Here is a 15,224-nt window from a genome sequence, read left to right as displayed (position 1 = left end):
TTACTGCTCCGCACCTGACAGTTCTTTGAGACCCTAGGCTGCCTGGTCCCCAGCTGGTGCCTCTCCTCTCTCCTACGGTCTGACCCAAGCAAGCCTGTCTTTCCTTCATCTCTTCTGCCCCTGCCAGCTGCCCCCTCCTTACCCCATCTCCCAAGACCCATACCCTACTACACACTAAACATGCCACACTGTGGCTTCCAGCCCGTCAATACATCTCCGCTTGGTGTAAGGTGACTCCCTACTCTGCTCACTGCTAGCTCAGGTCTCCTGTCAGACTGCGTAGGGACAGCTGGGTTCCCTGGGTGTGCCTGCTCATAAGCCCTTCTCAGCTTTCCTCTCTCCATCATCTCAGCCTCAGTTTTACCTGCCAAGAAAATTGGAGTCGAGAGCAATAACTTCTGTTGTGGAGGAAACCTGAGGAGTTATCTGGTCTAGAGCTACCGCCAGGTGCCAGCTATGATCAATTGGGACCTCCCTACAGAATCTAAGACTGTGTCCAAGCACCAGAGAAAGGAGGACTGTGGTCAGCTAGCAGTGTCTGCCAAGCACCAGTACTATTGATATGGTTGATTAGCAATGTCTGCCCTGAGTGCAGCTTAATGAATGCCAAACATTGCTATTCATGATCCGGGCCAACTTTTCAGAATCAAGGATACTGAAAAAAATAAAATTATATTTTCAAGACATCTGGGTTCGATTGCTGGGTTGGAAGATCCCCTGGAGAAGGGGACAGCTACTCACTCCAGTATTCTGGCCTGGAGAATTCTATGGACTACAGTCCATGGGGTTGCAAAGAGTTGGACACAACTGAGCAATTTTCACTTACATATTCAAGTGGAATATTTTCCCATAAGACCATGTCAAATGGTGCCTGGACACAGAATAAGATAAATATGATTCCTTTTAGTGAAAAATACATTCTATTTATAATCCTTCTGCATTTTCTCAAGAAAGAAGTCTCTGTTTGGTTTTCATATGCCTTCATCTGCTTCCCAACACTTGTTTATCTCCCCTTTACAATAAGAGAGCAGATTTTCAGCAGGCAATAAATTGAAACATTCTGTTTTACCATATTTACTTTGTGCTATTGCCTTTTATTTATACTGAATATTGGTTTTTCTATTTACAGAATCAACATAAAGATTTTTCGTTAAATAAAACTATTTAAACAAAAATTGAACTGATTTAAAGAAAAATACCAAGTAAACAGTAACAAACATGATATACACAGATAATTAAGATATATACATATATACACATGTGTGAGATATATATATATATATATATATACACCTCACACAATGATCAAGCCCTGAGAAATGTAACCTGTGGAGAATTTTGCAAAGTTGAAAATCACTCGCAGAGAGATTTCCTAGTTTGCCCCAGGACACACAGCACAGGTGCAGGCACTGAGTCTGGGACTGGTGCTCTCCTCAGGACTGAGATGACTCATGGTCCAGAACACACAGCATTGTGAGACAAGAGGCAGGAAGAGAAACAGGAAGGTAATTAAGCTATTTGGTGGTAAGTATCCAAGATTCAGACGTCCTCAGGAAAAGGGGAGTTTACTTTGGACATAAAAGCAACAGGCATCCTGAGTGAAGGCAGCAGTCCCCTGTGGAGCAGGTGCATCCGTACTAGGAGCCCAGACACCCTCTGCTAACTCCCCTCTAGCCTTTTTGGTCCCTCCAGTCCTTGTTCACGTGGCACCTGCTCCCAGGGGCTCCTCGCCTGCTCTGTATTCAAATACCCGACTGAGAGAAACCTGATTGGCCAATTCAGGTCCGGCCTTTCTGATTGGTCAGAGCTTCTGTTCTCAGTCACCTCATAGGCTGCTGATGAACTAATGGATGGGCTTGTGTCAGGTGCCCAATCAGTTGAAAGCAGGGCCTATAAATGTAGGCACTGTGCTCTTTCGCACCTTGGCTGATTAGCGGGAACCGCTTGTGGCCCTCACCTCCGGGAGAATTTTTGTCATCACAAGTGTGATCAATGTCAGGGATAGAAGGACGAGAAGTGGACGGGTGGTGGGACCATCGAGAAGGAAGAGGCTCGCTGTGTGTGGTGGGGCAGGACTGCCATGTGAAGGGATGAGCCTCTTGCTGGGGCGGGCATGCCAGAACCTAGTGGATATGGACTGCCTGCCTCTCCAAGGCTTGACCTCAGAAACGTCAAAGTGCCAGGGGTGCCCCTGAGAGGTCGATGATATCCACCCTGCATGAAGACAGCAAGGGCACAGGTAGACCAGGCATGGAGATGCCAGATAGTTTATTAATTCACTCAGGGACTATGATAGGATGTAAAGTCCACTCTATCAAGGGCAGGGAATGGAACTGCCATCTGGAGGCAGTGTGCCAGCCTTTGAGCTGCAGAAAAGACCCCCTCCAGTGGAGGATGGAGTAAGAGGGGCCTGAGGGAGGCCTCCTACGACAGCATCAGGACCCGCCACTTGGAGGGGTTTACTTTCCAGCAGCTTGCCATTGTGGAAAGATCCAGCCAGCGTCCACTTTGCTGGGCATTTGTGCACAGACGGGCCACAGCTGTAGGCAAGCATTCTGAGGTCACGAGAGATCCCAAAGGGGATGTGACAGAGACACTTTGTCCCGCCACCCTGTGTCCCTGAGAGCCTGTCCCTCCAGCACTGAATCTCGAGTTTGGGCACATGAAAGGAGGCAGTGCTTCTCTGCAAGGGAAGCAGAACTGCCACCTGAAGGATAAGGGGGGTTTGTCACCCAGATGAGGGAGGAGATGGCCCCCCAGGAACAGGAAATCACACATACAAAGGTGTGGGGAAATGAAGAAGTTCCGAATGGCTCTGTAGGACTGTTGTTGTTCAGTCGCTCAGTCATGTCCGACTCCTGAGACCCCATGGACTGCAGTATGCCAGGGTCCTCTGTCCTTCACTATCTCCAGGAGTTTGCTCAAACTCATGTCCGTTGAGTCAGTGATGCCATCCCACCATCTCATCCTCTGTTGTCCCCTTCTCCTCCTGCCTTCAATCTTTCCCAGCATCAGGGTCTTTGAGTAGGACTGTTGGGAGGGTTCTAGATGGGAATGTCCCAGCACGATGCTGGAGGACCAACGGGTAGGCCAAGAAGTTGTACTGAGGGCAGTGGTGAGCCATGGCGGGATTTTAAACCAGGAGCAGCTCATGTATGCTCATTCGCTCTGTTGTGCCCAACTCTTTGCAATCCCATGGACTGTAGCCCACCAGGCTCCCCTGTCCATGGGATTTTCCAGGCAAGAATAATGGAGTGGGTTGCCATTTCCTTCTCCAGGAGGAGCGGCATAGCTCCATTTATGTTTTGGAAAGATTCCGCTGATTGTCCTGTGGTGGGGTGGGTGGGAAGGGTGTGATCCAGGCAGGAAGCCCAGTGAGTAAGCCAGGGCAAAGACTGCTAGAGAACCACAAACTCTCCCTGAAAAGTAGCCGCAGGTCTGGAGAGGAGAAATGGTTCAGAGGTAAAACCCATAGGACTCCACGACGAATGAGGGAATGGGGGAGTCAAAGGACCCCACCCCCAAAGTTCTTGGCTTGGGCCGTAGGGACCAGGGAGCAGCAACTGAGGTTTGGAAATCAACAGCTGAGTGTGCAGGGCTGGGTGAGGCCCTCTGGGCAGGGATGTCCAGAGGCTTCTGGACACCGTGTCTCAGCAGGGGAAAAGCTTCATGGACAGAGAGTCCTAAAGCAGGCCTGGCGCAGCAGTGGACGGCCACCTGCCTCCCAGCTCTGCCTGTCTGTCTATACCAAGTAAGCTGGGTCCTGATCCTGGAGCTCTTGGAGGGATAAGTAGGCATCAGTGTTCAGGGTCAGGCAGACAGTGGGGGCCCTGACTTGGCCTTGCCCAGGAGGGCTGGCCCAGGGGAAGCTGGTCCCCTCCCTTGGACTGGGACCAGGTACCCTCTCTCTTGCTTCTCCCAGCTCATGCTCTGGGGATGACTGCAGATCCACCAGGTCAGGGGCTTCCAGAGCAGGAGGCCTCAGGGGCTGGGGGGTCCAGTCTCCAGGGACTCCCTCCTGTGGGCTGGAGGCCAGCCTCTCTTCACCAGCCCCAGTGCCCCACTGGGCAATGTTCGGGGGACCTGGACCACTGAGGAGACTCGGAGAGAAGAGTAGCAGGTCTTCCCCGGGGGGGAAGGTGCAGTAGGCATCGTCATCCCCTGGTGGAGTCGGCAGGGGTGGAAGGAGAGCTCCCTCGGGGGCCCTGGGCCCACCCTCATCAAGCTCCTCTGTGCAGGGGTCGTAAGCGAAGTACACCTGGCAGGCCTCAATCTCCAGGGCATCTGGGAGGTGGAAGAAGAAGTAGCCTTGGTTGGTGAAGCAGCTGGTCACCGAGTGGCCACTGGTCTCAGCTGAGGATGACGAGCCCTTGTCCTGCTGCAGCAGGAGCAGCTGTGTGGCCTTGGCGTCCCTGTCCAACACCTCCAGTGGGGAGATCTCAGGGTCCAGGCCACTGCGGCTGAAGGAGGACGAGGGGAAGGGTGAAGAGAGCCACTTCTGTGAAGAGAAAGGACAGTGGGAGGATGAGGGGGCCGTCTCTTCCAAACTCAGCAATAACCCCTAACTCCTCCTTCTTTAGCAGTAGACTCGGGGCTGCCGCCTCCGGGAAGCCCTCCCTGACTGCAAACCCACCGCCAGCCCATCCCCACCCCTGCTGCCCTACCTCCCAAAAGCACACACATGCACACACACACAAACTCTGCCCATTGGTTTGGGGAATGTTCCACATCAGTGGGTGTGCCTGCTTCCCAGCCTCAGGGGCCCAGGGGATGTGTTGGGTCAATACCTGACTGCTTATTGAGCAGCTAGTATATGCTGTTGCCTGGAAAACCCATGGACAGAGGTGTCTAGTAGGCTGCAGTCCATGGGGTTGCTAAGAGTCGGACACGACTGAGCAGCTTCACTTTCACTTTCATGCATTGGAGAAGGAAATGGCAACCCACTCTAGTGTTCTTGTCTGGAGAATCCCAGGGATGGGGGAGCCTGGTGGGCTGCCATCTCTGGGATCACACAGAGTCGGACACGACTGAAGTGATTTAGCAGCAGCAGCAGTATTGGGAACCTAGTGCTGCTCCAGGTCCCAGGGACATAGCAACAGGTGGAATCCTCAGACTGACTCGTGGGGACCAGTGTGAGTGTGTGAACCAACCAACCAACCACTGCCAAAGCAGAAAGAGCCCTGAGAGTACATCACGACCACCATACGAATGCCCAGAGAGAGCCTGTGTCCTGGCCCTGATCACTCAGCCAGCAGGTAGAAAAGCTGGGCTTCAGGTTCCCCACTCACACTGCCATGGAACCATCTCCAGCGGGGAACTAATGGTCCTGCCCCCTGCCTCCCACACCCTCCACTCACTGAGAGAGGCAAGCACCCATCAGAGGCAAGCACTTCTCAGTTGCTCTGGAGTGTGGAGAGCCCTGGCAAGGAGCAAGGAGACCCAATTCCAGCCCTGGCCCTGGCACTCATGAGCTGTGTGACCCTGGGCAGGTGACTGCACCTCTTGAGCCTCAGTTCTGTAATAGTTAGCTGCCTCCTTCCTGACTGCCTCACTCTGGCCCGGCAAAGAGATGTTAAAGAAGAAAATGAAGATGGAAACTCCTGGCACAGGTAACATGCACATGCCCAGCAGAAATGTAGGGGACAGTACCCCCCTGAGGACAGGGTGATGGGGCTTCAGGAGGGTGCACTTGAGAACCCCAACACCTTCTGTCCTGGGAGCCCTCTGCAGCTGGACTGTGGTCCCCTGAGCACAGGGGCCAGGTGTGACGGGTCCCCCTGCACCCTTGTGCCCAGCGTGGGGATCAGAGGCCCAGTCGATATATTGCAGGTGAATTAATGACTGAACCACTCGACAACATCTACCCTCTTCCCCAAACCAGGTGTTCGTGTTACAGGAGAAAAGGCCAAGAAAGAAGGACAGTGATGGCCAACTAAGGATGGCAAAGGACAGAGGCGCTGGAGAGAGGGCAAGAGCCAGGCCGGGTGGGGCTCCAACACTCCAAGACGCAGTGGAAGGCAGGGCCAGGCAGCAGTGCTGAGCAGTGGCCAGAAGAAAAGGGCAGCCCTGTGGCCTGCGCTGGTGTGCTGGGCCTCAGAGCTGTGTGGTCAGCCACTTCCTGGGGCCTGGGCTTCCTTCCACAATGCCTTGAAGTGGACGTGGGTAGGGGAGGGGGGATTGTGGTGCGACACTGGAAGAAATTCATCCTTATCACACACAATGGCACATGCATTCCTAGGTCCCACAGGCAGTGGGCCCTGGGGTCTTGGAGCTTGGGGTTCTGGGGCAGAGAGACAGAGAGGAGCTGGCCTGTCACCCAGATGCAGAGGAGAGGGTGGGGTCCCTCTCGGCTGTCTGTCGCCCCGAGTCACATCTGCATCCCCAGGGCCTTTTCAGGATACCCCCCACCACACACAGAAGGACTGGGCCAGGCATTTCGACCTGGGGTTGATCTCATGGGAAGATGCAGCTCTCTAGAAAGGACCCCAGTCCTGCCTCAAAATGTCCCAAGCCCATTGACTCAGAAGGACCTCAAGCTGGAAGAGGTCTGAGGCTGCATCTAGTCCAGCGTCCCACCAGGAATCCCTTCTGCCATGTGACCAACACATAGTCAGCCAAGGCTGGCTTGAATACCTTTGTTGGTGGGGAGATCACTACCTTTCAGGCTAAAGGAAGAGTTTTAAGGAGATGGGGTCGCTGAGGGTTGGACACGACTGAGCGACTTCCCTTTCACTTTTCACTTTCCTGCATTGGAGAAGGAAATGGCAACCCACTCCAGTGTTCTTGCCTGGAGAATCCCAGGGATGGGGGAGCTCGGTGGGCTGCCGTCTATGGGGTCGCACAGAGTCGGACGTGACTGAAGCGACTCAGCAGCAGCAGCAGCAGCATAACCCCACATAAAGAGCACTGCAGGCAAGATGTGCCCAGACCTGGGAGTTTTCCAGAGACTTCCAGAAGGGGCCCTGATCAGCCCCGATAGAGAACGTCAAAGCCAGCTTGTGACAGGCCTGCTCCAGCATGGCTTTCCAGCCTCTGGGCATTTCTCTCAACCTCTGTCCACTCCCCCCTCACCCCGCTCCACCAACACCAATCCAGGGAGCCTAGAGTATGGGGTGGGGTGGTATAATTGGCCCACCACACCCGCCTCCCCACTGGAAGCTTCCTGAAGCATGTGTGGGCTGAGGGAGACAACTGAACTCTGCATGGCATTCAGAGCGTTCCGACATACAGGGGTGCACTTTTTAAATGAATCTGTTTTGTAACTAGAAATGCCAAAAGGCCTTGCTAGTGTCTGTGATAAAACATGGAGGCTGGCTGGGAGGATTTTTCAAGAGCAGGGAAAGCACTAGCCCCTCAGAGCAGATCTGCAAGACAGAGGGTTGAGAACTTGGACCTGGTGAATCCTGCTCCAACAGCAGCCCAGTGCGGGTAATTCCAGTGAGGGTTTTGTGAGCATTAACTGTGTGCTGGGCTATGTCCTTGGGATTGTAAGCATATTAACATTATCTCACCTTACCCACCCACCCATTTTACAGGTGAGGAAACTGACACACAGGTTCTATAACTTGCCCCAGGCCACACAGCCAGGAAGTGGTGGAGCCAGAATTAGAGCCCAGGTAGGCTGGCTCACTCAGATGGACGCTGCCATTCAGCCTGAGAACGCTGGTGCCAGAACTGGGGAAAGGGGTCCAGGGCTTCCCAGGTAGTGAAGTTGTTAAAGAATCTGCCTGCCAGTGCAGGAGATGCAAGAGACTTGGGTTTGATCCCTGGGTCAGGAAGATCCCCTGGAGGAGTTCATGGCCACCCACTCCAGTATTCTTGCCTGGAGAATCCCACGGACGGAGGAGCCAGGGTGGCTACAGTCCATGGGGTTGCAAAGAGTCCAACACGACTGTGCACACACATACCCACGAGGCAACTGACTTTACATTTCTTCACCCAAAGTGCAAAACCCACTGTTCTGCACCTCCTCCCCACCCTGTCCACACCCTAGCCCACCCTCTGGCCAGCCTGCGTCAAATGCCTGCCCTGTCCTCCTCCGCCGGACTCCTACCTGGAAATCTCCTCCATGCTCAGAGCTCAGTTGGGAAAAAAACTCCGAGGGGTCTGGGATGTGACACTTGAGAACATTCTTCAGCCTACAGAGGGGAGAGGAGGGAGGGAAGAAGGGTGAGAAGGGAAAGGGGCCCACAGTGCCCGGCCATCAGTCCCGCAGCTCTGAGCGCAGGGCACAGAGCCTCACCACACACATTATTTTGTCAATGTTGATTGCATGCCCAGTAAGGGAGGGTATTGTCCTGGGCGCTGGGAACATAAGAAGAATCAACAGAGGAGGTCCCTGCTCTTAAGGAGCTGACATTCTAATGGGGAGCCAGTCAATAAACCAAGTGTGCAAGAATACCGTTTGTTTTGTGGAGACAAAGAGCAGAAGGACGTGGGGGTGGGAGACCACAGAGAAGACCGGAGCAGAGTGAACCACGAGGAGGTGGGTAGGAGAGAGGCCAGACTGTGGGCCTCCTAGTCAAGGTTGCCGTGGACAGTGGTACAAGGTGTGCATTGCCCAAGGGTGCCTGGGTTTTTTTTTTTTTTTTTAAGGGGGAGGACCGATGGTGACTGGAAGCTGAATACCAGCCCATGCACTGCTTGCCAAGCTGAGTGCCCCAGTGTCTGTGTGCATCCACTTCAAGATGTATGCCTCAAGACCCCAGGAAACCCTGCTGCTGCCCAGAAGTCCAGGCTCAGATCCCAGAATTCCTTCTGGTCTCTGACCACACCCACTTTCCTATACTCTCTGTTCCTGGAATGCTCCTCCCTTGTTCCCACCCAAGGTCTTTGCGCAAGCTTTTCCTCTGCCTGGGATGGACGAGCTCCTGACCCTTCCCTGCCTGGTTTGCTCCTCTTCCAGATTTCAATGCCATCATCACCTCCTCGGGGATGCTTACCCTGGTCACCCCTGAGCTGAGGCTGCCCTTCCTGCTGTCTGCTTCTAGTACATCCAGCACCTTCTTTCCTTCACCACCCTAATCTCATGTCATTATAAACCTGCATGATAAATATCTGCCATCCCCCATGGGACAGTGAGTCCATGAAAATGTGACGCCATGCCTGTGGCTGTGCTTACGTTCCCAGCACTCAGCACCATACCTGGTTCTAAGCTGGGACTCGGAAATAAAGGAAAGAACAAATGAATGGTCAGACCCATAATGACACTCCATCCCCCACCACAGGCAGCTGGCTTGTATACAAATACATACTCAACTCCTGAGCCTAATGCTCGGGGCAGAGCTCCCATGGGGTTCTCCCTGTGCCTCTCCTCTTGGGCTGGTCCCTTGGGCCTCCCTCTTTGGGAGGAAAGGCCAGATGTTAGGCAGGGAGGACCCTTGGGATGGCAGAGGGAGCACTGGAGTGTCAGAACACGGGGCTCAGCCCAGAAGCTGACCTGGCCATGGGGGATGTCATACCGAGACGTGAAAGACGGGGAAGGGAGCATTCTCCTTACCATAGCCTGATGCACTGGAAGCTGCCCAGAAAGTAAACCAAGAGGACAAGACCAAAGAAACTGCCAATGCCCAAGAAGATGTGGTTCAACCAAGGGAGAGGTGGGATCTTCTTCTTGGTTTCTGCCCAAGGAGTAGGAAAAGGAGAAGGGGAAGGGTTAAAGAAGTGTGCCCTGCCCCGAGCCACTCCAGCATCCCCCACCCATAACGTGGTGCTGAGGGACAGGATGACCACTGACCCAAGGCCTTTGTAGGGTCCCAGCTGGCCCAGCAGAGCTGCTGTGTACCTGGCCGACATGGGGCATTGCATGCCTTCATCACAGCAGCCCTGCCGTGGTGCCGTGGGACCCACTTCACAGACGAAGACATAGGCTAACAGGTGAAAACAGCCCACCCCAGACCTTGGCAGAAACCAAAAGCCTGAGGTTAAATGGTGGAGAAAAAGGAAAGAGCCTCCGCACTAATTCACAAGGCCTCTGAGAAGTCCCACCCCAACATCAAATCCCTGTTCCCATCTGCAAAACTTGCCCACATTTCCCACCCTACAGGTCCCATCCAGTGAGCTAAAGATGATCAATGGGTGTTGTACACATACCCCAAGACTGCCCCACCAGTCCCTGCCTCCTGCCCAGGCTTCATCCCCACCTCCGCTCCCCATCAGTACCTGCAGGGACTGTCCTGAAGGCCAGGGGCTGGCTCCAGTGGCTCCAAACCTCGTGGCTGCCTAGCCGGGGCTTGGCCCGCACCTGAAGCTCATATTCCATGCCTGGAGCGAGATTCTCCAGGGAGATCCATTGCTGGTTCTGCCTGAGGGTCAGTAGCCGGGCGTCCTGGGGCAGAGACAGGGCTGTCAGACCAGAGGGGTCTGCACTGCCCCCTCACTTCCTGTGGCAGGGCTGGCTGAGAGTATGAGCAAAGCAGTGCCTTCCTTTATCCTTCCAGCCATCCACCCTGCACTGTCCCCCCTCCTACAGAAAGGCTCCCCAACTAGCCACTTGCAGGGGCCCCAGGAATCAGGGTCTTCCTGAACTCCTCCCCCTCTCTCAACTCCAGTATCCAAAGCCATCTGTCAATCAGCTGGCTCCACCTCCAGAACCTATTCTGGACCCTTCCCTCTTCCCTCCACTCCTTCCTCCTGCAGGTCTGAGCTCCCATGACCTCTGAGCCCCGTCCAAGGTCTCCCTCCTTCCCTGCGCCCCGCACCCCTGTGCTCTGCAGCAGTCTCTTCTCCACTCAGCCATAAAGAGGGGTTTCCCATAGACCTCTACCTGCTTGGAGTCACCCTTTTTTTTTTTTTTCCAGCACTCCAGACACACAGGCCGTGTCTTGCCTGTGCAATGGTTTTTTCCTCTGCCTGGAAGACCCTCCACAGATCCTCAAAGGCTCAACTCCTGCCTGAGCCCCAGATCTCAGAAAGCCCTGGTCACGTGAGTCTGAAGGAGCCTGGCCCAGGCCTTCTGAACTGTGTTATCACAATGAAATTTCATGAGAGTATGTAAAAACAGCGCAGAGTCTGTTCCTATCCCCCATGTGAGTTTCCTCAGAGGCAGCTTGTCAGACTCTCCCTCCATTCTTGCCCCAGCATTCAGCACACAGTAGGTACTCAGGGAATGTTTGTTGACTGAGTGAGCGAATAAAGGAATGGGTAAGTGAATGAGTGGTGGTTCTACAGTAAATAATTTGCTGCATGCAGGATACCTGGGTTGAATCCTTGGGTCAGGAAGATTGCTGGAGAAGGGAATGGCAACGTTCTCCAGTATTCCTACCTTGAAAGTATCGGAATGTTTGTTGAGTGAATGAGCGAATAAAGGAATGTGAATGAATAAGTGATCAACCCCCGTGGACGTGGACCACACTGGATTTGAAAAGGGAAGAGTGGCTGCCCAGGGCCTCTGTAAATCTTCAGAGTGGGAGTCACCTGCCTCTTGGCTTTGTAAATCTTGCCTTGAATATGATGCCAGCTGGACCCTTGGGGTGTCAGGGGACCCCAGAGGGGGTGGTGGGGGCAGTTCCAAGGAGCAGGAGGGGTTGATTAGGGGCTTCTGTGGCTTTGCTGAGATGAAGGATGGACAGGGTGACCAGGACAGGGAGGAGTCAGGGCAGGTGCGACGGAGCCAGGCACTCACCTCCCAGCTGTGGTCGGCGTACCTTAACCGGGCCTCAAACTCCACGTCGTTTTGGATGTAGTGGGATACCTGGGAGACGGTCCAGGTTATGTTGCACCTATGGGTCTCTATGCGGACGACCTGGAGTGAGTGGGGTGGAACCAGACGAACTGGAGACAGGAGAGAGACAAAGGCAGAGAGAACAAGCTTGGGGGATGCCACATGCCGAGCTCCCACCTCCACCTTTGTACCTGCTGTTCCTCCCTCCTGGTGCTCTCTTTTCCCAGGGATCGGCATGTCCCTGCTCAAATATCACCATTCAGAGAAGCTTACCCCAACCACCCACCACTCTCTGTCCCTGTCGCTTGTTTCATTTTTCTCCCTAGTACTTATCATCATCTGATATATTAAATATCTACTTCTGATTTGTTATTCGTTTTCTGTCTGCCCCACCAGACTGAGCTCTCTGAGGGCAAGGACTTGATCTCTGGAGTATCCTTGGTGCCTGGAACATTACCCAGCAAGTGGTGGGCACTTGATTAGATATCTGCAGAATGAATGAATCAAGGCAGTCTTTCTCTGCACTCAGATTTACCTGAATCATCTCATTTATTTAATTTAATTCTACTTCATCACTCTTATATGATTATAAGATTGTATGATTCTGAAGTTCAATTGATCTTAAATTATTATACTTCTGAGACTTCTATAGAACTCCACAAATAAAAATAAGCAAATGTTTATTGAGCAAGAGCTAAACAATTTCTGTATCTTGGCTTATAGACTCCTACAGCAACCATGCTTTTGGTGTTGTTTAGTTGCTAAGTTGTGTCCGACTCTTTTCGACCCCATGGACGGTAGCCCACCAGGCTCCTCTGTCAGTGGAATGTCCCAGGCAAGAAAACTGAAGTGGATTGCCATTTCCTTCTTTGGGGACTTTCCTGACCCAAGGGTTGAACCTGCATCTGCTGCATTGCGGGTGGATTCTTTATCGCTGCACCACCACATAAGCCCTACAGCAACTACAGGCAGCAGGTAACTGGTTATCCCCACTTTACAGATGAGGAAACTGAGGCTCAGACATGTTAAATGACCTGCCAGTTAGATTACACTCACTTAATGCAGGGTTGCATTTTAGAACCCTGGATCTCACTCTGTTCCCCATCTCTTCCCTAGAGATGACCTCCAAGGTTGGAGAGGGAGGGGGGATAGGCTGGAGGTGGGGGAGGGCATTCAGTCATTCAACAAACTTTCAGCCCAGCACCACCCAGATCAGCCCTGATGCTGAGTATTCAGAACAGAGATGTAAGGATGGCAGAAGCTCTGCCCTCAGGGAAACTCAGCCCCAATGAGGGAGACAGACCCATTATCAGGCAGCAAAGACCCAGGACATAAACACCCTGAAAGAGAAGGTACCAGGGCCCAAGAGTCTGGGAAGGCCTCCTGGAGGAGGTGACTCCTCACTGAACTTGATGGGAGAGTGGCAATTTTTGGGGTGACAAGAGCCTTTCAAGCAGGCTGAGGCTGCTTGGTGTGTGAGTGTTTAGAGGCATGGAAGGGCAAGTTGAGCCTGGAGAGCTGGTCCTTGGTGTGACAGGAATATAAGCCACAAGAGGAGGCATGCTGGAGAAGGATGCCAGGCCAAGTGACCTTGAACACTAGGGTAAGGGTCCGGGACTTCATCCCAAGTTCAGTGGGCAGTGAGTTGGAAGCTGATAGGGGTGTGGAAGCTGATGGGGAGAGACTAGTGCTGGGTGATCCCAAAGGGGAAGACAGGGAAGGAAGTGCCCACCCTTCCCACCCCACACCAGCTCCACCCTGGAGGCCTCACTCACTGTAATCAAAGGGCTTGATATCCTGGGTCATCATCCTCCTCCACTTCCCGCCTTCAGAGCACATCACCGTCAATTTCATGATGTCCACTATGGTCAGTTTCTGAGCCTGCAAGGGAAGGAGGCTGGGGATGTAACTGCCAGTAGCTGGTATGGGGACGGAGAGGCTGCTGGGATGTGGATGGCAGGGGAAACCACAGCTGTAATAAGCTGGACCCTCTCCCTGAGATCCTCCATCTAAGGCATGGCTCAGCAAACTTTATGAAAAGGGTCAGAAAGTTGATAATTTTGACGCTGCAGGTCATATGATCTCTGTCACAACTATTCAGTGTTGCCATTGTTGCTGTCCTGCAAAAGCAGCCTAAAAAAACAAGAGAGCAAATGGGTGTGGCTGTGTGCCAATAAAACTTAATTTATAAAAGCAGAGAAGCAGAGCTTTTAATTTAATTTTAATTTATAGGAGCAGAGCTGAGCAGCCGACACCTCATGAACCTCGGATCCCTCCGCGCCTGGGTCAGTCATCTGCTCTCCCTGGATGCTGCCTCCTTCCTCCTGCCTCCCCAGCCTAGGAAGCCCACTCTGCCGCAGCCCTGACCACTGGGTGTGCTGGGACCTCCACCAGAAAGATGCTCCTCTGCACCTCCCCCCGCCCCGGCTGCCCCTCCCAGCTCTGGCTACTCACTTCTGGAGAATGTCCCAGGACCAGGTTGCATGCCCAGGATCCTGGCCTCACTGGCTGCAGCTCACAGGTGTGGTTCCACTGTTTTGTAGGAAAAAGCAGCTCTCTTTGAAGAAAAAGAGGGACCCCCTCAGAGCTGGCCTCAGGAGGGTGCCCATGCAGCATTACTGTCCTAAGCCTGGGTTTTATGCCAACCCCACCTGCCCTGCTTCCCTTTGTGAGCATCTCTCCCTTCCTCCTCATCTCAGTCAAGCCCCAGGGCAGCTAAAGTGATCCAGAAACAAATCTGTTGAGGGCACATGGCCCTTTCCACCTAAAGCCCTCCAAATTCTCCCCATAGGGTGCACACAATCCTTGACAGGCCCTCCAGAGCTCCTTAGAATCACCACCCACCTGGGAGCCAAGGTCAAAGCCGCCCCGCTGGCTGCTACCAGCAGGATGTTTGGATCAGTGACCCTTCACTGGTTCCTTCCCAGCCGGCAAGTTCGTTCCCCCAGCCTCTCCCCAGTCCCCTGTCCCCACAGCTGCCCTAGGCATCTCACAAAATCCCAGGTTACTCAAAAACTTTGGGGAACCCCATTTGGTCCTCCTTGCCTCTAACATCGAGTCCATCCTCAGCATATCAGGCGAGCAGCCCAGTGTCCCCAAACTACCTAGTCTGGCTCATGCCCAGCCCTGCTACTGCAGCCTGGATTGCACACCCCACCTCCACTCAGGCTCCAGGATCCTAAATATCTGACCCCCTCAGTTCTTCCAGACTCCTGTGACACCAGCAGTCTGTGTGTCTTATTAGTCCAAAATTCTCAAAGTGCAGAGTTCTTGGAGTCTGAGAGCTGTTAGTAAGATTTCAAGAGTCCAGAAGTCAGGATGACAAGATCTCAGCACCCTGCAATTCTGTATATTTGCCCGTCACCCCACACGCACCTCTGAGGCTGACGGCTGTGCAAGCAGCAGGTGGTGGCCCGCAGGCCCTCATCATGGTTCCAGATGCAGGAGACGTTGGCTCTCGAGTTATAGAAGCATGTGATGTTGGAAGCATATGCCGTGAAGATGCGGCGTGTGGGGCTGGCTGTAGGGCACCATGGCCTTCAAGGGTTCCCCTGCCACTCCT

General features: G+C 53.4%; 1 protein-coding gene across 1 annotated transcript in view; it reads right to left on the bottom strand.

The window, feature by feature from the left end:
- Positions 1 to 200: 200 nt before the first annotated feature.
- IL2RB (interleukin 2 receptor subunit beta) overlaps positions 201 to 15,224 on the bottom strand; it is a 41,643-nt gene continuing 26,619 nt past the window's right edge. The window contains exons 5-12 of the mRNA XM_070370143.1: positions 15,038 to 15,199; positions 14,117 to 14,219; positions 13,438 to 13,543; positions 11,624 to 11,772; positions 10,162 to 10,327; positions 9,500 to 9,620; positions 8,054 to 8,138; positions 201 to 4,498 (exon numbers count right to left, since the gene is read on the bottom strand). Of these exons, the coding sequence (XP_070226244.1) occupies positions 3,743 to 4,498; positions 8,054 to 8,138; positions 9,500 to 9,620; positions 10,162 to 10,327; positions 11,624 to 11,772; positions 13,438 to 13,543; positions 14,117 to 14,219; positions 15,038 to 15,199 (1,648 nt within the window). The 3' untranslated portion in view covers positions 201 to 3,742. The remainder of the gene's footprint in view (positions 4,499 to 8,053; positions 8,139 to 9,499; positions 9,621 to 10,161; positions 10,328 to 11,623; positions 11,773 to 13,437; positions 13,544 to 14,116; positions 14,220 to 15,037; positions 15,200 to 15,224) is intronic.

This window comes from Bos mutus, chromosome 5 (assembly GCF_027580195.1).
Source record: "Bos mutus isolate GX-2022 chromosome 5, NWIPB_WYAK_1.1, whole genome shotgun sequence".
NCBI classification, from domain to species: Eukaryota; Metazoa; Chordata; class Mammalia; order Artiodactyla; family Bovidae; genus Bos; species Bos mutus.
This window is presented reverse-complemented; position numbering and strand designations above follow the sequence as displayed.